Genomic DNA, 19,281 nt, shown 5'->3' on the forward strand with positions numbered 1-19,281 from the left:
ACAATGCAATAATAAACTATTCCTTTCACTGAACTTGGTATGATAAATATTCAGTATGCATTATGTGCATCTATTAAATCAAATGCTAACCAAACCAGCAAGATTCAACCTGATAGATGACCTAGTAAATAACTGGTGTGAGACACTGGCCATGTGTGCAGACCAGCATAAAAACACTGTTTGGTTCAGTAGTGTTTCTCACAGCCTTAAAACTATGTTGCCTAACAAGAAATGAGCAAGGAAGGAAGCTCACAGTCCAACTATAAAGTGCTCTCCATGCATTCGCTCGTGCTTGTCAAAAACCGACTAACAAGAAGTGATGTTTCCCAAGATGCGAACAAGTGCGTCGTTATTTCACTGTCGCTCCACGAAAGAGGAGAGAGGTCATTTATGTTCCCCACTTTGAGGGGACAGTTTGCATTTTTACTGTGATTCATCGTTTTCTTCCTTTCGTTTTTGAAATAGCCAGAAATAACTGCTTTACCTTTATCCACAGACAGAAAGCCTTCTGTACACTAACTGTCAGCTAGACTTTTATGTTCACAAAGCTGATTTCTTTTATTCCAGAAAACGCTTCAAAACTCTTTCAACCAGCAACTAAGACCAAATATAAAGAGACAAAACAGAAAGGGCAGAAAATGTGGGTAAACACTGCACTGCAACAGTCCAGGAACAAATAACATGAGCACAGCCAGGTTTATTTGTAGAATCTTTTTCTTTTTTTTGGAGTTTTTGTTTTCATACAGAAAGCCTGGGTTTAAATACACAAGTGCTACAAGGAGGAGAAATTCTCAAATAAACATTAAAAGAAATAAACCCTTATATTTACACACTCCCCTGCTTTAAACCCTCTTCCGTCAATCCATCCTATCATGTGCTCTCTGAAAGAGACAAACAGGGAGTCAGTTTGCTTCTATGTTCTGGAATCGTTCAATCAGGTGGTCATAGGTCATAGACTAGCGCAAAGAGTCCTGTAGAAGAGTCATTTTCTCCAGGGTCATCCTCGACTTGTGCGAAGTCAAGTGGGGGGAAAAACGTTATCAAAAAGAGACAGGACCTACTGGAACATCTGAAGAAAATGCTGATGGTCATCATAAGGAGACAAGCTTGCTATTTAAAAGCTCTGCAGTCCTCCACCAATAATTAATGTTGTTTTTTGCTCAAGTCCTTTCATCTGGAATTGACAGAAATTCTTTCATCTGCCACCGAGAAAGGGATACGAAAGACACACACAGTGAAGGACAGTCCATCGCAGGGGGACAGTGGGTAAAAGGTCAGAGTCCATAGATAAAGAAGACCATGGTCAATACAGCGTGCATCCTGTATTTGTGTATTTTATATATATATATATATATATATATATATATATATATATATATATATATATATATATATATATATATAAACAAACAGTTGCATCAAACAGCATCAATCCATCTCTTTTCTCGCTCATTTGTCTGTCCATTCATCCAACCCCCAGACCACTGTCACCAGGAACTTTGCAGAAATCTATCTTATCCTGGCTTTGCTGGGCAAGTGTGGCAAGGTACTGAGGAGGGGACAACCCCCACCCAGCTACAGCTTTCACATTGCCACCGTGGACGAGCTCTTTGCTGGGGGTAAGAGCCAAAAGGTTCCTCCTGGCTCTCTTTTGGGGTCTTTGGGGATTCGGGTTGTCAAGGAGAGGGTTGGCTGGTATATGGACGAAGAGGGACACTACAGGACACTTACTTCAGAGTCAAGGGTTGGCTAGGTTCCCTACTTGGGAGTATATTTAGAGGTTAAGGTTAAATTTAAGAATGTCACCTCCGTGTGGGCAGTCCAGTGGGGGTTGGTTAGGAAAGCTAAGGGGAGGTGGGCACTATGACTGTTTGAGACGTTTGCGGGGTGGACCCAAGAAGGGGCACTGAGCAGAGGCCAGCGAGCGATATGCCTCGGCCACCAGGTGAGGGTGAGACGCCACCATAGATTTCCATCCTGATGTCTCCATCACATCCGACGCATGGCTGAGAGAGAGAGAGAGAGAGAGAGAGAGAGAGAGAGAGAGAGAGAGAGACAGATATTTCAATTATACTACAATGTTACATTACAACTGTGTTCAATGACATAAAAATAATCTATGTTTAACCAATCAAGTAATACCAGTTACAAATTTAGAAGTTCATAAAGACATTTCTTTTTGCCTATTTTCATTTCTTAGTAAGGGTTTCCCAACAGTTACACATCCTTTCAGACTCAAAGCACTGAGTGGATGGACAGAAACACGTAGTTTTAGATCTGAAGCAAAAGTGGAGCAGTTCTTTATATATTTTAATATATATATATACTTGTACAATGCAGATTTAAACATTATAAACTAGACGCCAAAATATATTTTAAGATGTTTTATTCAATATTTCAAGTACTTGATGAACAGGAAGTTATTCAGGGATAATAGAGTATTGTGCCAAAGTCAGAGACCACTTTGTTTAATTTTCAGTCAAAACAGCCATTAAATGCAGGTTATTCATTAAATATTAAATGAAACGCCTAAAAATACCTTTTGCTGTCTAGTTTATAATACAGAAATTTACCCTGTATAAGTTTGTTATTGTATATGAAATAATAAATATTGCTAATATGGAAGTGATTCCAAACTTTTGAATAGTACTCTACCTAATCTTCCAATGTTCTTATCGCTCCCTCTGCCTGCCAGCCTGAGGGGTCTACACTGCACTATCACATACACCAACCAATGGCCTTTAATGACATTTACCCTCTGTCTGAGTGAGTGTGTGTGTGTGTGTGTGTGTCCTCCAGCTCACCTCGCCACACTGCTGCCCCCAAACTCTTGACATTAATTGGAGTATGAGATCAGGGCTGGCAGGCTGCTAGCCCCTGCCCTCTTGTATGAGAAACAGCTAATGCTATGCCGAAGATACTAAAGGTCAATGCATGGTCACTGCGCTGACCAGTTAAAACATACTCCCTTGTTTTTATTTTCAAAATGTTTTTAATTTTCTAAACATCTCAAAGGCATGCTATGGTAAGGTATGCTATAGTAGCAAAAACGGAGCAAGCGGCTCAGTTTATAACTGTGCTGTGTTTACCAACACATGCTGGCAAAGTTGTGGCTATTTCGTAGTTGTTGTTTTGTCAGCTTATTGCCATGCTTTGTGCTACATCTGGGCAGGATCCTGTAGAAGGCTGTAAGCAGCATGGCTCAGCTCAGCATGCTCCAGTCTAACCCTCCAGCAGTCCCTCAGCAGATCAATAGCTCCACTATTACTCTGCATGGAGCCCCACACTGCTCCGGAGAGAGGGAGCCGCTCGTAAACAAACAAAAGGAGAAACAGTGAATGTGAATATAAAGGTGAATGCCAATCGTTTTAGAAGATGGGGCCAGTTTGGTGGCAAAAAGGAAAAGTGGCTTGTGTTGGGTGGATGCATGTGCTTGCTTTTTGTCTGGAAGTGTGTGTTTCTAAGCGGACAGAACTTGCTGTGGAACACGTGGTGTGTGTGCACATGTGCGAGTGAGCCTGTGCGTATTTTCTGCCATTGTGGTTTATTGATTTCTCGGTGTGGCTTGTGTTGTTATTGTTGTGGTTGTTGAGCAGAGAGTGGGCAAACAGGAGTGGTAAAACAAGAGAAAGACAGAGAGAGAGAGAGCAATACAGTGCCACACACAAAATGAACTCAAAATTCTACTGCTCAATAAAGCCTGTGGAGCACTGGGCAGGTGCACAAAACTAGCCTAATTTAATTCCTTAAACTTGTTATTCCATTATTAACCTATAGTGTGTCATGTTTTAAAGACTGGGGTGCATCATTTGGACTAGGACGGACCAACATATAATTTTTGTTACTGTGATAAATTGTGTCCCATTATATCATAAAAAGAATATGCCTGTCATGGATACCGTCAGAACACTGCACGTTTCATTACAAAGAGAGCAACATTGAGTCTGCTTAGTTTGATTTAGCACAGCACAGCATGTGAAATGCTACAAAAAAAAAGAAATAAAAATGGCACAACTGGGGCTTTTTTGTTTATATGATTTTTTTGTCATATTGCCCATTCCTAATCTGGGCTAGCAAAATTTACTTTTTTTAGACTGTATAAATAGCTTGCTTCATCAAAACACCTACACAAACTCTCATCTGGAACTGCAACTGGTCAGGACGCTCATAGCCACAGTAACAAACCTAATGACTGGTTACTGAGATTATTTGCATCTCAAAGCCTTATGTGACATCAGTAAAGCAAAGAACAATATTGTGATACTGTTAAACAAATGATACATTTTGAAGCTCTAGGATCTCCTATAATAAATTCAGTAGTTATAAGAGTGAGGAAGTGTGCGCTCTCAAGTCGACCCACAAGGTTTAAGGGCTAACGTATTGAGAGAAGGCTAGAGAGAAAAGGCAAGGAGAGGAAAAAAAGGCCTAACAGGTGCTTACTTGAACAGAACAGGCCTGTAATGCTTTAAATGGGTGGAAAGTTCATGCAGTGCATAACAATATAGTCGGTGAAGAAGAAGTTACCACGCACTGATGGAAATATGCATTACAACGATGTGGCTGGCAGTTAATCACATCATTTTAAAAATAACAGCGAAGCGTCTGGACAACTTAAGGACGTCTGTAAGCCTTCAGTTTCTGTTATCATGCCAGATTGCCTATTAGGGATGCAACACATTGACTACAACTGACTACCTTGACTATACTGACTACAATTGATTTAAATAATATTCAATGAAGTGCCGTATTGCTTCCTGAACAACTGTAATCTTATCAAATCATTGCAAGCAGTGGTATAGCCAGCCCTAAGAGTAAGTACACTTTAAATCTGCTCCAGACTAGCAAACAAGGTCAATAAACAAACTTCCCTTTTTCTTCTATCTATTTTAGGATAGACACAAAGAGAAGGGAAAAAATGTGCTTGTGTGTGTGTGTGTATATATATATATATATATATATATATATATATATATATATATATATATATATACACACACACACATACACACACACACACACACATCATTCATAATATTTTGGTCTTATTTTGAAGTGTGTCTTTTACCATATTACTACTAGTCTACTTAGCTGCTGAAATGCTCTTAGTTTCACATTGCTGACGTTAGAAAACCTTACCAAGGGTTAGTTAACGTATCATGTTGCTATGCTAGACTAGCACTATTACTTATCAGAACCAACATTCATATTTGCTTCAATTTGTTTTTTTTTTATTCACCTTAAATGATATTGGCACGTCCGAGACTGACTGCAGAGACTCCAACATGGTGGAATCCCATGGTGGTATCCATACAAATTGACAAAAATTAACCACTCTCTGTTTATTAATCATGGAACTGACCAGTCACATTGTGTTCTGTTAAACTTTGCTTCTCCTTGACTTGAGAGGTCTTGGACAGAAGACAATAAATGGGTTTATGCAAAAACACATCTTTAGAAGTAAGTGAAATAGTGTAGTAAAACAGCCCAGTAAAAAATATCAGTATGTGGTGTATACATGTGTATAAGGCCAACTACAGCACTGTGAGGTCAGATATTTACACCCCTATTACCTACCTACCAACACTGAGCAGGGAAAATGGTTAAAAAAGCTGCCTCCCTTTAGAATAATGTCCATTTACTCTAAAGCTAAACCATATTTGTGTATGAGTTTATGTGCAGCATAACCAACAAGAAAGAAATCTTGTAAAGGGGCATCTTGTCTCACTATTGGCTCTGTACATTTTTACGTATATCGTTGTTATCCAATGACAAAACACAAGATCAACTGACCCTGAAAGGTTTTGGGGGAACAAATTCCAGGAATGCAGTGAAATTTCTGAATTAGTTAGAGAACAGCTATTTAATGTGCTGAGACTAGGTTTGGCACAACAATTTGATCAGGAGAGAAAATAAGGAGGGACATCTTACCCTTGGGGCCTTCTTCCCTTGAGTTAGCCTAATATTAACATTATTAACTAGGCTTTATTGATCTCTCCATTGAAGGATGCATCAGAAGAGCGTATTCAGGTTAAAGTTTAGTCACTCACTAGTTGATGAAGTCGACGGCCTGTGTTTTGAGCTGGTCAGCGCTGTGCAGGTCGGCCAGAATAAGGATCTCCGCCGCATTCTCCACGGACAAGCTCGTACACAGTGCATCTTCACACATCACCTTCAGACGCTCCAGAGCGTACTGCACCAGAGAGAGAGAGAGAGAGAGAGAGAGAGAGAGAGAGAGAGAGAGAGAGAGAGAGAGAGAGAGAGAGAGAGAGAGGGGATTGTCAAACCATGCATAAATCATGATCAAAAGCTTCCATTACATCCACATTACTTTCTTCATTTTAAGAAGTTACCGTGTTGTTTTCTCTGTATTTACCATGTTTACTGTTTACAGCTATAATGTAACTTGTAAGACACAGAGAGAGAGACAAGAGACATTCAGAGAAACTTCAAACTAAAAGCATCCTTTTTCCTCCGAGACTCAGTATGTCCTTTAACTGCCATCAAAAACATGTAGGCACAGCCGGACACACCAAAGCAGAAAACAAAAACACCCACAAGACACAGAAAAAGTGTGAGGGGCTTCAGAGCGTTACACGACAAGAGAGTGCACCATCCTCACACGGGGGGGACGCATGCAGACAGAGGTCATATAAGAAATAAGCACATCCTACAGCAACGAAGAAATTTCAGAGTGGCACTGGATGGTCTTGGAGATATAAAGCCCGGTCCTAACACATACACGCTTGTTCTCTCTCAAATAAAGGAATATACAAAGCCACATAAGATACATTATGAGAAGTCCTATGAATAGCCCCCCATTATAAAGCAGGATAAGGCTGTAGACTGTCACAAAGCACAAGAGACTGAGAGGTGAGGGAGAGTGTAATTAGGAGATGGAATGAGTGAGCTGTTTTGACAATGAAGAGAAAACCTTGAGCAAAACAAGTAGGAGTCCAAAAGAGATGTTTAATGAGCGCAGCTTAAAATACTCCTTATCCTTTATATGAAAAAGGGGGAATATGATGTAAGTGTGCATGTTAGGGGCCAACTAATATGAACATTTAATGATGAATGCAGATTATGGCATAATATGAAAATGTTATGGAGGACTGATTTTAATGTGTTAAAACTTCTGTCAGCCGATAATATCTGTTGATATCATTTTATATTTTTATTTCAGATTAGTGATTTACTGACTGATATAGTTGTCAGTTCTCGATTGTTATTCTATGTGAACTCAGATAAACAGAAGAAACTTCATGTAACAAACTAAAAGTAAATATTGTAGCACGGAAGTGCACCTACACAGAATCCTTTGTGGTTTGGGTTTCACTTAATTACCTTCTATTTTACTAATCAGTTTTCTTTTTGTATTAAAACATGTTTTTCTCATGCTAAAGGTTAAGTTTGTATATATTTCATATTGTATATATATTTGTTATTTCAACCATGATTGTGTTTTGTTTTCACATTCAAAAGTTGCCATAATCAGCCTATATTGCTGTGATTTATCGAGACAAAAAAAGTGACTTATATTAGGGTTTTCTGGTGGCACAACCATTTAAGACCGGTCATCAGGAGATCGTGGGTCTGGATCCCAAAAGCCAATAATAGTTGCTAATTGTCAGCACATTAATGGTGATATTATTGCCGATACCAATAAAACTGTGGGTTGTCAATATTGTAATACAGATTTTAAGGAGCTAAGGAGACATAATATTATTAGGCAAAATAACATGGCCAAAATAGACTTGTATGTTTTTGTTGATTTTTGTAACCAATCATCAGTTATCATAATAGAACGTTTTTTGTTCTAACGTTTTTGTGATGCTAAAAGTTTGGTTTGGATGCATTTCAGATGTTTATTTTCACCACAATGTTTTGCGAAAACAAGCAACTACATATTGGTGATGTAATGGCAAAAGTACACAGACACTGTTAAATCCATGAGACCTCACAACTGGATGATGTTATAGATCAATGAAGATATTGTTAGTGTGTGTGTGTATGTGTGTTAGCGTATAGCTCACCTTGTCAGCAGCAGCGAGTAAATCGTCTGCCATCTTGTCCAGGTTGGGCGCTTTGCCAGTGTAGATGAAGCACATCATCTCCTTGAACACTTCTGGCTCCACATCATTAATCTCCACTCGATTCTGCACAGCACGACATGAACATGCGTTAATATCTTAATAGCACATTCAACAGGACAATACAGCTCACTTCTGCCTTCTAGAAACATCTTTACTGTCTTCCACTGATACTGTCAAAACGTATTACAGAGTAGTTTAAAATCCGCTTTACAGCATCCAACCCTGCACTCTCTCACACAGACACTCATAAACAAAAGAATGAAATGATTATTTTGTATCAAGTATATCAGTGTGGCAGTCGCTCAGACAGTATTAATTGCGATGAAGGTCTCAGACTCGTTAGGTTTAATACAAGACCTAAAAGTGAGCTTACTGACAGTTACTTAAAAGACTTTAATGCAATGTGATGAGGAAACCAGATGTCTGAATTAAAGCAAAATTTAAAAGAATGTGTTTCTTAGTTCAGTCAATGCAGTTTTACATTGTTCTATTACTGTTTTACATTGTTTTTAATCTGGATTAAGCACCCATCGAGCTTGCATTTTGTTGTAACACTATTCCAAAGTTTAGGAAATACATAAGAAAATGAAATTCTGTCTGAAATCAACTTTATCCTGAACAAATTCTGTATGAACTTGAATGCAGCCTGACAAAGTTCGGACTGGACCTGAACGTAATCCCAAAAAAATTCTGTCTGAAACTGACTCTAGCCCAACAAAATCCTGTCTGAACTCACGTGTATCCTCACAAAATGTGTCTGAACTTGAATGTAACCTGTCAAAATTCAGCTTAAATGCTTTTTAAACAACCATTTTAGTTTAAAAAAAAATTTGTCTGGGTGAATGCTACATAATGTGTTGGTCCCATGCTAGCCTTAAGGACTTTATTGGATGTCACTGCCAAAACACAAGTGACACCAGCATGCCAGATTAAACAAATGAAATGGAGGAAAAATAAATTAAATTAAAAGTGAGAGAAAATCAAACATGAAATATTAATCTGACCAGAGGGTGAATATGTGAATCTGGGAGAAAAAACATTCAACCACAATCTGAATTAACAAGAAAAGTCAGGTCCTGTCAGGTTTAGAGAAATATTCCAAGCTGTACCCTGTGCCTACAGTCAAACAGCTCTCTGAACAGCAAACACGCACCACTCAAGCCCAGTATCTTCTACACAGACACTCTCTGACCAGCCCAGCCCTGGATCTGCAACATGCTACCGTCACACACCAGCCAACACAGCGCTGTGCACCACGCAGGCCTTCTAAATGAAGAATGGAATACCAGAGTCCCAGCAATCACATCTACGCACACAGTATTCAAACCATTCATGCCTTTTCACAAATAAAATCTTTACTACACTGGAACACAAGGACGGAACCCTCCCTGAACACAAAAACTGAAATTGAAGCACAAAATGAAACTTAATGCCACAATCTGTGTTCATTCTCTTGCCTTTTTCTTAAGTTTTTTTTTTGCACGATTCGCTCACTGAGATGTAAACAAGTCTGATGTGAAATGGTGCACTGTGGATTAGGGTGGGCGATATGGCAAAAAATATATCACAATACTTCAAAACATTTTCATGATAAACGATGAGTCACACTTAGAGGTTGACGATATGGCAAAAATTTTATATTGCAGTATTTCAATAAATTTTCATGATACACAACGTTTTTTCACACTTCTGATCAGTTGTAACAGAGAAAAAGGAACCAGTAGTGCTACATTTAACTGTAAACACAATTGAGTTTTATTCATTATTTCACATACTGCGTTGTACTAAATCCAGTTAAACGGGGCTAATTTTTATCTATTCACAATAAAACATGCAGTTGGTAGCATTCTACAGGTACCGACACTATCCATATGTTTAGAAAAGCATGATGTATTGTATTGTGACATAATTTATTGTAATAATGATGTGTCATACTCCCCAGCCCTAACTGTAAAGAAATTTAGGTACTGATTTCTTTTCAGTGGTGATGGGAACCGGGGTCATGATGTCGTCAATTATAGCCATTTTATTTACAAAACAACCAATAAACCTACACACGTCTTCTGAGTTTTATATGTAATGTTGATAATGACAAAATAATGGTAATTCTGTATTGGGGAATATTTCGCCTTACAAATGTACTTAAGTGAGCCTTATTACCCCCACAAAGGGGAAATTTCACCTCCACATTTAACCCATCCATGCAGTGAAATACCACATACACACTAGTGAACACACACACTAGGGGCCAGTGAGCAGTGAGCTCAAGGGCACTTCAGTCACGAACTGTCGGCTCGAAGGGGGTTGAACCGGCGACCTTCCGGTCACAAGGCTGGTTCCCTAACCTCCAGCCCATGACCACCCCATGTAACATAGTTCGAAAATATATTATGGGCCAAAGGCTTCTAAACAATTATAAAACATCATCTCAGACACCAGGCAACACATTTGTAACCATTTTGTGCAGTAACTTTCTGTAAGGGAGTTTCTACAGGCATTGAGCTCTTTGGGTGTCCAGTTCCCATCACCACCACTGTGAACAATTATCAGGAATTCTCTAGAATTCTTTAGAATTCTCTATGAAGTTTCTCTAGAATGGCAGATATCACATCAAACCACCCTGAATGACACTGTTTACACCTTAACAATTACGGAGATACTCTGAAAAATCAGTGCAATTCCTCTTTAATCCTACGTTCTCTCTCTCTCAATCCCTCTCTCTAGCCTCGGGACACTGTACCGAGCGCTCTTTATCGCTTGCCGTTGCCGTAACAGCAACCTAACACCTTTCTCCCGCTCCGCCAGTGAACCAATTACAACTTGGCTTTATCGTATTCACAGAAACCCAAACAGCCTGACCCAGGTCACTCCTGCTAAAATGGCTGTTTGACGCATTTTAACGCACACACGCACACCTCTCTCTACAAAAACTGTGAATAAGCAAAATGGAAGAGTGAAAAAAACAAGTATATGAAACCCACAAATCTAAATCAAACTCACTCACTCACTAAACAATGACAAGGTCAAAGCATGGCTTTACTTGCACATTCATAAACAAAGCCATTTATCAACACCCACGACAAAGAGAGGCACATAGTTTAAGTGCATGGTTACACATATACCCCGCTCAGTCCTCAAACGTGGCCTTATGAGCCCATCCGTCTCTGCTATAGACCACTATCACCTCTTTCTTCACCTCTCTCCTTTTGTTCATCTCCACATTTCTCTCAATGATCAGGATGATCACTTATTTATTTATTTATATCACTTAAATATTTTCATTTATAATATACACTGATCTGCCACTTCATTAAGTAAGTATCCTTCTATACACACTCACTGTTCCTTTTATCAGCTCCATTTACCATATAGGTTCACTATGTAGTTCTGAAATTACAGACTGTAGCCACAGTGCTCCAAAGTGCTGAGTTATTTAAGCGCTGACATATTTAAGTATACACACACACACACACACACACACACACACACACACACACACACACACACACACACACAAACCTACGTATGTATTATATATAAAACATACATCATGCCCAGACACATATCTACTCTATCTCACCACATTTCCTCAAAAAATACACACCACTCAGCCTCAGCCTCTTTTACACTTATATAAAATCAGTCTCAGGCCACACACACACACACACACACACACACCTATGTATGTATTATATATAAAACATATATCATGCCCAGACACATTTTTACACTATCTCATCACATTTCCTCAAAAAATATACATTACTGAGCCTCAGCCTCTTATATATTTATATAAAATCAGTCTCAGACCTCAGACCACACACACACACACACACACACACACACACAGTGTCCTAACATTTGCATGATCCCTGCTAGAGCGGATAGGATGGAGCATCTCCTTTACAAAAAACAGGAAATGTCTTCAAACTGTTTCTCCAGAGCCAAGTCTAGAAATCCCAAACGCAAGCACATCTCGTCCCAAAAAAACAAGGCATGATGAAACTCTGGGAAAGAGGGATGTGGGGGGGAAGAAAAGACAGGAGAAAGACAGGGGAGAAGGAGGCGCAGTGAACCAGCAGGTGGTCAAAGGCAGGAAGTGATGAGAGGAGAGCAGAGAAAAAGGAGAATGGGAAAAAAACTTGTATCTGGAAGTGTGTCACTATAAGGAAAAGACTTTACGTTGGTACTACTGTTGTCAGCAAAGGCTGGGATATGACAACGATATGACAAGGAAGTGACTGACTAATCATGTTCAGAACAAAACAGCCCAAGTTCAACTGATTAAATATAGAGAAAGTGATGTAATACAAAATGCTTTCAAGCATGTCTTATTAAAGAATCAAGAAACCGTACGGTGTGTGGCAGACTGTGCCTGGAGACTAGGACTGTGAATCTCTGACCTTACAATGATTCACTTTTCATTATTTAGAAAATATTCAATGCATCATGAAATCTGAAAATATCACCATAGTTCAACTTACAACGATTCAACTTTAGTGTGGTACAGAATTATATTTAAGGAACATACTGAATTTTCAAATGAAAGGGAGAATTATTTGACAGTAGTGAAATACACATAACAAAATTCCTTAAAATTCCATTCAGTTTGTGTTTGAAAACAGCGTTTTTATTTGCCAAAACCCGAGTGCACATTTTACTGTATAGTATTGTAAATAATATTCAGTTACAACTGATTCAAACTGCTGCCTTTAAAATGATGCCTTTTTACACCAGTGCAGCACATGTTTATCAGAAATTTCCATTTTACTAACATTTTATATATATATATAATTATTTGCACAGTTTTTGGCAAATAAAAACGCTGTTAAACTGAATAGAATTTTAAGGAATACATATATAATCCAAAATATCGCAATATCATAATACTCTTTTTTTCCAATATCACAATTCTTTTTCACGACACACAATATGAATCAAGATTGCATTTCTCTAAGGCTGCACATAAGTTGGAACAGACAAAATGCCCCAGCAAATCAGTAGTGCAAAACTAACAGATTTTTACTTATGCTTCTGTAAAAACAAACAGAAATATCTCCTTAAATGGAGCAACATGAGGTAAACTCTAACAATTAATGAAAAATATATAAAAAAAAGAGATGATCTCATAATGGGGCGACATCCAATCAGCTACTTGTTACTATGCAGTGTGTGCAGTGTTGTTGTTTGGAGGCTCACTAATCAATCTAAATGTGTCTTTATGATACATGCAGTTGTTCAGTGCACTGATGATACCATGATGCACATAGAGTACGCAATGTGTGTCGTGACATAATTCAATATAATAATGATAACATGTCATACTGCCCACCCCTAATGCACAGCTCTAAAAATAATGTAGTATTTGTATCTGTCTCTCTTACATACAGACATTATTCGCTGGCATTTCTCTGCTGAAGAGTGTGGACTGCAGAGACATCCCCTAAAGAGAAATCAGGAATGCACTTCCACACTGCAAGAAGACTAATTGAGATATTAGAATAACACTTGATCTAAGAATATCAAGTAGCTTTCGAGTGTGTGCACATGCACACACACAAAACAGTTTGAGGGGGCTCTGTGTCTTTCACTGCTTCCAACAGCATGGGAGCTTTGTTGCTCCTTTTGAAGTTTAATGAGAGAATAAAAGCCTGACAAGGCAATGGAGAGTCAGAGAGAGGGAGAGAAATTGGGGGGGTGACTGACTCACCTTTTTGCTCTCCTCCATTTCATGCTCAAACATGGCACTGAAAACTGGCGAGCGAGCTGAAAGAGAGACAGAAAGAGAGAAAATCAGTTAATCTCACAGAAACATTTCTTATTATAACAATCATTCAGAATTTAGTTTATTCCAACATATAAACTTCTGAACTGAAAAGATCAAAGGTCTACAAAGTTCAGGCGCTTTTAGCATCGGTAATGTCTGCACGTCAATAAAATAAACACAATAAAAAATAAGGTCTAGATACATTACCCAAATGTTTTGCAAGTGTGCTATAAGTAGAATGAAGAAGATGAGAAGATGAGGACTTTGCATCAACCCAGAAAAACATTTAAAGCCTCTGTCTACACATCTTCAGGATTTTTTTTATTATCTATAGCCACTGTGATGTTTTTACTGCAAACTGGCAGAGAAAGAATGCAGTTGGTGTTCTCTGTTGAGACATTTTTAAAATGACTTTTTCTGCTGTTTTTCTTCAGTTTGAGTTGGGCGGTGCTAAATTTGGCACACCAGATCTGCCAAAGCACCAATCAGAGTCAGCAGTAAGTATACGTCAGCTACTCACATTCCTCTCCCTCATACAGTGACTGCTCTTCGCAGTCCCAGACAAAACTCACAGCAGGTAAATTGTTTAAGCTTTTCTAATTTTGTTAACAGCATTTGTTATGAAGGGGTATTACAGTGGTTTTTGTAGCATAGTCAAGCGCTGCTTGAGACAAATGTATGGGACAAATGACTTTCAAAATTAGGTTGCTTACTTATACAGGTTTTTGTACAAATTTCTTGTTCCACCTAAAATGCAAGCACCTGTACAGGTGTCAGAATGTAAATGCTACTCTATTTGACATGGGACAGAAAAATTTAACAAAAAGCTGCCAAATAGAAGCCAAATTCAGCTTTGGAGAAATTCTAACGTGACTCACCATTAACCGTTTTTGCCAGAAAGCACTACTGACAGAGATTTATCTATACATTGCTCAGTTTCGTTTTTACTATTTTGCACAATAAAATATTTTAGGTTTACTTTGGTGGTTAAAAATGGTTCTCAGAATAATAAACCACTGTCAGTCTACAAAAACAGGTTTACTTCAGCATCTAAAATGGTTCTAATGAAACAAGTGTGGAGCAAAGATAACTTCAGTGAATATCAGTCAGGACTGTTGTACAGATAGCAGTACCCAAATTTTAGGATTACTGAATATGATTTGAATGTGACATGTTTTCCAGTTAGGTCTTTACCAACAAGGTAACTAGCTCTTTTAATTGAATGGCAGAACCTCCCCTTTTGGTGCTGTGCCTTTAAGACTGATACATGTAAATAAGTTATATTCTGACTGGCTGCTCTGTATTGTGCTTCATTCAAAAAGCACTCAGAGCTGAAACACTGCTTGGAACTTCAATGTGCTGTAGGCTGAATAGATCTATGTATGTTAAGCAGTTGGTTCTCGTGACATCACAGAAACAATGGATCCAGGTGGTTTTGGCGGCTTAGTTTCTGTAAATGGACTGTATGGCCTTGGCAGTGAATGGTACGTCATGCACTTGTCAACCTTTGATGTAACACGGTTAATTATTAGTGCATTATTTTAACTGAAAGTTATTTACATTTGTTAGATGATCTTAATTTAGAGTGATTTCCTTGATTCATCCCAAGACCCACAGAAACTCATCTGGATCATCTAACCAGTGAACTGTCTGCTCCTCTGATAATGTCAGAGGAGACAAAATGCATACAAAACATCAGCCCATATGTTACAACATGTCAGAACGAGAGCACTATACCTAAGAGGAGTTCGCTTCAAGGATACAGCTTCAGATCTACATGGCTTACTCTGACAGTTTCAGAATGCCAGGTGAAGTCTGGCACATTCTCTGACTGCAAAGACTTCACTAATCACACCAGTCACTCTCAGCCAATCAGCTTGCACCGTTTGCCCGTCTCCTCGGCAATTAACGAGCCACAGGCTGATACGGCGAGATAACGAGGAACCCCGCCTCAGCTGGGACAGAAGTCGAGCGCGTGACAGACTGAGAGACAGAGGGAGGGATGGAGAGAGGATGGAGGGAGGTAAGGAGAATGAGCTGGAGTGATTTCTTCTAAATGAGCTAGTATTATAAGACATGGTCCTGTACTCCACTGCACAGCTGAGAGTGAAGACTAAATACCCTTTTCAACCTGATCTTTGTTGCTGTGTCTGTGGTACATAATCGATTACAACAGCAATTTCCCTGCACATCGAAACCAACAGAAAACACTTTAAGCAAGTGTTTCAGCAGCTTCTCATCAACCTCGCGAGCCAAACTTCTGTTTATCGGCGGAAAGTCTGCTACTTTTCACTGCAGAATGTGGCCAAGAAGCACCTACCTTGTCACAATGAGGCTGTTTGAATGACATATCAACTGACCAATCACAGCCGGCTGCTTTGGTGCAGCATGTAGGGAAAGGCAAATGTGAAAATCCCATAGATGTCTTGCTCTGAAAGGCTCATTTTTGTCACAATGGTCAGTGCAGTCAGCTGTGTGCTACTGCTGAATATAATTATAGCTGGAAAAACAGCTGTTTCCTGTCTGAATGATAAAAACACACACAGCCAATCAGAATGCAACTGACAAAATCCAGACAGTTGTGGCCAGCTTTGTGTACAAAAGATTACAGACGCTCCATCAGGCCAGAGCTGCGTGTGAGTTGAGACTAGCTTCCCTTTGGGTTCTGTTGTAAGTGTATTTTGTGCGAATGTAAAAGAACAGTAAACCCAAAGTACAGAGCAACACATCAAAATTATTGCCTGTGGTAAAGACAGGTGTAGATATTCATAAACAAGGTGTACCGTGACATTCAACAGACACAATTTTATTATCATTATTACAAAGGGGTAGCAGAGTTTTTAGTTACGCAAATTAACTCTCTTACCATAAGCTCACACTATGCTGTCACAGCATGATGCCATGGTTTAACTAATGTATGTATAGCTGATTTAGTGTGTTACTGCTCAGAGCATCTTTACAGCTGAAAGTAAGGATGGCATTGCTCTCTGTTCACACTCAATGTGCTAGTTTTTTCTTTTTTTTTTAAAAGAATAATGTCATAACATTATAAACTGTGACAAAAAGTTAAGGGTTATTATTGTGATATTGAATGTTTTTAGGCTTGTTTTTAGGTGCTTACTGTGGTAACTGAGTGTATGTTACAGATACTGATCAGGGAGAATTCCTTTAGCATCCATATAATCTCACTTCTTCATTAAATACTTTGAAAAGGTGTATTAAACACTATATTGGACACTATGGATATTTCAGGCTGTTTGTGTACAATAAAACTGGAATGATAGTTAATCATAATATAATAAAACACACAAAATTTGCAGTAAGGAGGACATACTGCTAGTGAACAGAATGCAGTACAGTTACTATAGAGGAAACACTGCTTACTGAGCAGTACAAGCTGTGTCCTGTGTGTGTGTGCGCAAGTGTGTGAGTGTGTGAGTTACCTGCCAGAATGGCTTTGTGTGCCTGGAACTCTTGTCCAGCTACGCAGAGCGAGCAGTCGGTGAAGCGAGAGTGTTCCCACAGTCCGCCCAGCTCATCAGCCAGCCTGCAGTCTGGAACCTTCACCATGTTCATAGTGTTCTGCCCAGAGATGTTCACCGAGTCCTGCACCACACTCACCTGCACACACAAACAAAATCAATACCAATTAGTTACAGTACCAATAACGTACTATTACTGTGAGTTAACTAATATTCAGGATGTACTTATATACAATTTCTGGGTCAATACTAATTACACCACTATGGAATTCATAGGCTGATACTGATTAAAGTTTAAAGTATATTCTCCATATGAGGAGGTATACTTTCTGATATGCACATAACTGGAATTATGACCTTTTAAGCACCATCAGAGCTTAGCTATGTGTGTGTTGGTGCCTGCATGAAAAAAAAGGCATTCCAAGTTGTCAGCTGGCACAGATCTGATACCAGGTGTTTGTATTGGGCCAATACCAGCAGAAAATGCTGGATCGAATATCAAACCGAAGAAGGATTAATCTGATCCTATCCTTTAATAAATTTAGCCTGAATTAGCACACACTCACATTGCGTGATGTTGTTAGCTGTGTATTTCTTGTTGTGAGGTAGTAGAGTTAGAGTAGTTAAAGCATGATAGCCTACTTTTAGATAATCATACTCTTATCAAGTGAAGTACATCAATTAGAAATAGCTCATTTTAAAGCTTTATAGTCTGAAATTTCAGACTGGTATCGGTATCAGTCGACAATCAAGGCTTCAATATCAGTATTGGAAGAGAAAAAGTAGTACTGAGCCATCTCTAATTGTAACAGTCAAGCGCAATTTGAATGCTGGAGCAATAACATTAATAAAAACATATTCCAATTTATCGGTACACATGTATCGTCCTCTAAAATCTCATGCACCTTTAAATATTCCAGTTTTAGATTCTCTATTTTAGCCCTCAAATCAGAGAACATGAAGGCATGACCTCTGGAAAACACTTCACATGAGCATCCCTGTTAGCTGAAGACTGGCTCCAAGCTCCAGCAGTGAAGAAAAGGCAGATGTTAATTCATGTATTTAGAAGAGCGCATTTCAGTCAAAACGACAAGCATGTTCTGAAGTGACTTGAGACCGTTAACTACAGGTGCTCAGGAGGGACACTAGCGTGTCGAACAAGGGCAGACATCTACTTATCTCTTCATTTACACAAATTGCTTCCATTTGTTTGCGGTGTGTGTGTGTAAGCACGCATAGAGGGCCACCATGCTGACTTTGCCACCTGTTCCTGCAGACAGTAAGCACATTCATTTATCTCTCTGCAGGACACACATGCACACACGGAAGTGCATGGACACGCAAAAAAATAAACCTCAAGTGCATATATACAAGCTCAAAATACAAACAGCTCGCACACAAACACCACACAAATTGATACACCAAGCAGTATACAAGTAAAATGAAAGCAGTAGCTCACGCATCCCATTGCTTTCATATGCACATATTTATATATGGCCTTTTGACTTGTTCACACTGGCTCTTTTCTCCAATCTCATCTCTTACTCTAAAAATTAGAGTAAATAATTTTATTTTATTCTTATTTTCCTGTAGTTAATATCTTTTCCAAAGAAATCCTTTTGTTAGATCACTTCATGATAGAGCAGCCTAGAATACAACATCCTATAATATGTGCAGAAGGGTTCACACACACAAACAAACACACACTAGGGCCGGCAGATACAAAACTTGCCTTGCACTTGAACCAAAAACTTTTTAAAGAGCAAAAATTTTATATTATCAGCTGATGTAATTTTATATGGCTAAACATTGAACAGACAATACTGTTAACCAAAACAAGCTAGTTTTACTCAACCAGTACTTTACTGAGCATCTTTAATAATTTGAATATTATAGCATTGGGGGGTGGAGCTTCTCATTACTCTAAGTGGTTCTGCTGGTT

At 38.8% G+C, this 19,281-nt stretch overlaps 1 protein-coding gene across 2 annotated transcripts in view; it reads right to left on the minus strand.

Annotated features, from left to right (window-relative positions):
* Positions 1-696: 696 nt before the first annotated feature.
* LOC118821828 (speckle type BTB/POZ protein) overlaps positions 697-19,281 on the minus strand; it is a 108,696-nt gene continuing 90,111 nt past the window's right edge. The window contains exons 7-11 of one of the 2 annotated variants that reach the window (XM_036590563.1): positions 17,301-17,478; positions 13,801-13,856; positions 8,031-8,153; positions 6,048-6,190; positions 697-2,006 (exon numbers count right to left, since the gene is read on the minus strand). In XM_036590563.1, coding sequence (XP_036446456.1) covers positions 1,862-2,006; positions 6,048-6,190; positions 8,031-8,153; positions 13,801-13,856; positions 17,301-17,478 — 645 coding nt within the window. In that variant the 3' untranslated portion in view covers positions 697-1,861. The remainder of the gene's footprint in view (positions 2,007-6,047; positions 6,191-8,030; positions 8,154-13,800; positions 13,857-17,300; positions 17,479-19,281) is intronic. The other variant, XM_036590564.1, reaches the window with a different exon arrangement.

This window comes from Colossoma macropomum, unplaced genomic scaffold (genome assembly GCF_904425465.1).
Source record: "Colossoma macropomum unplaced genomic scaffold, Colossoma_macropomum, whole genome shotgun sequence".
In the NCBI taxonomy this organism is placed as follows: domain Eukaryota; kingdom Metazoa; phylum Chordata; class Actinopteri; order Characiformes; family Serrasalmidae; genus Colossoma; species Colossoma macropomum.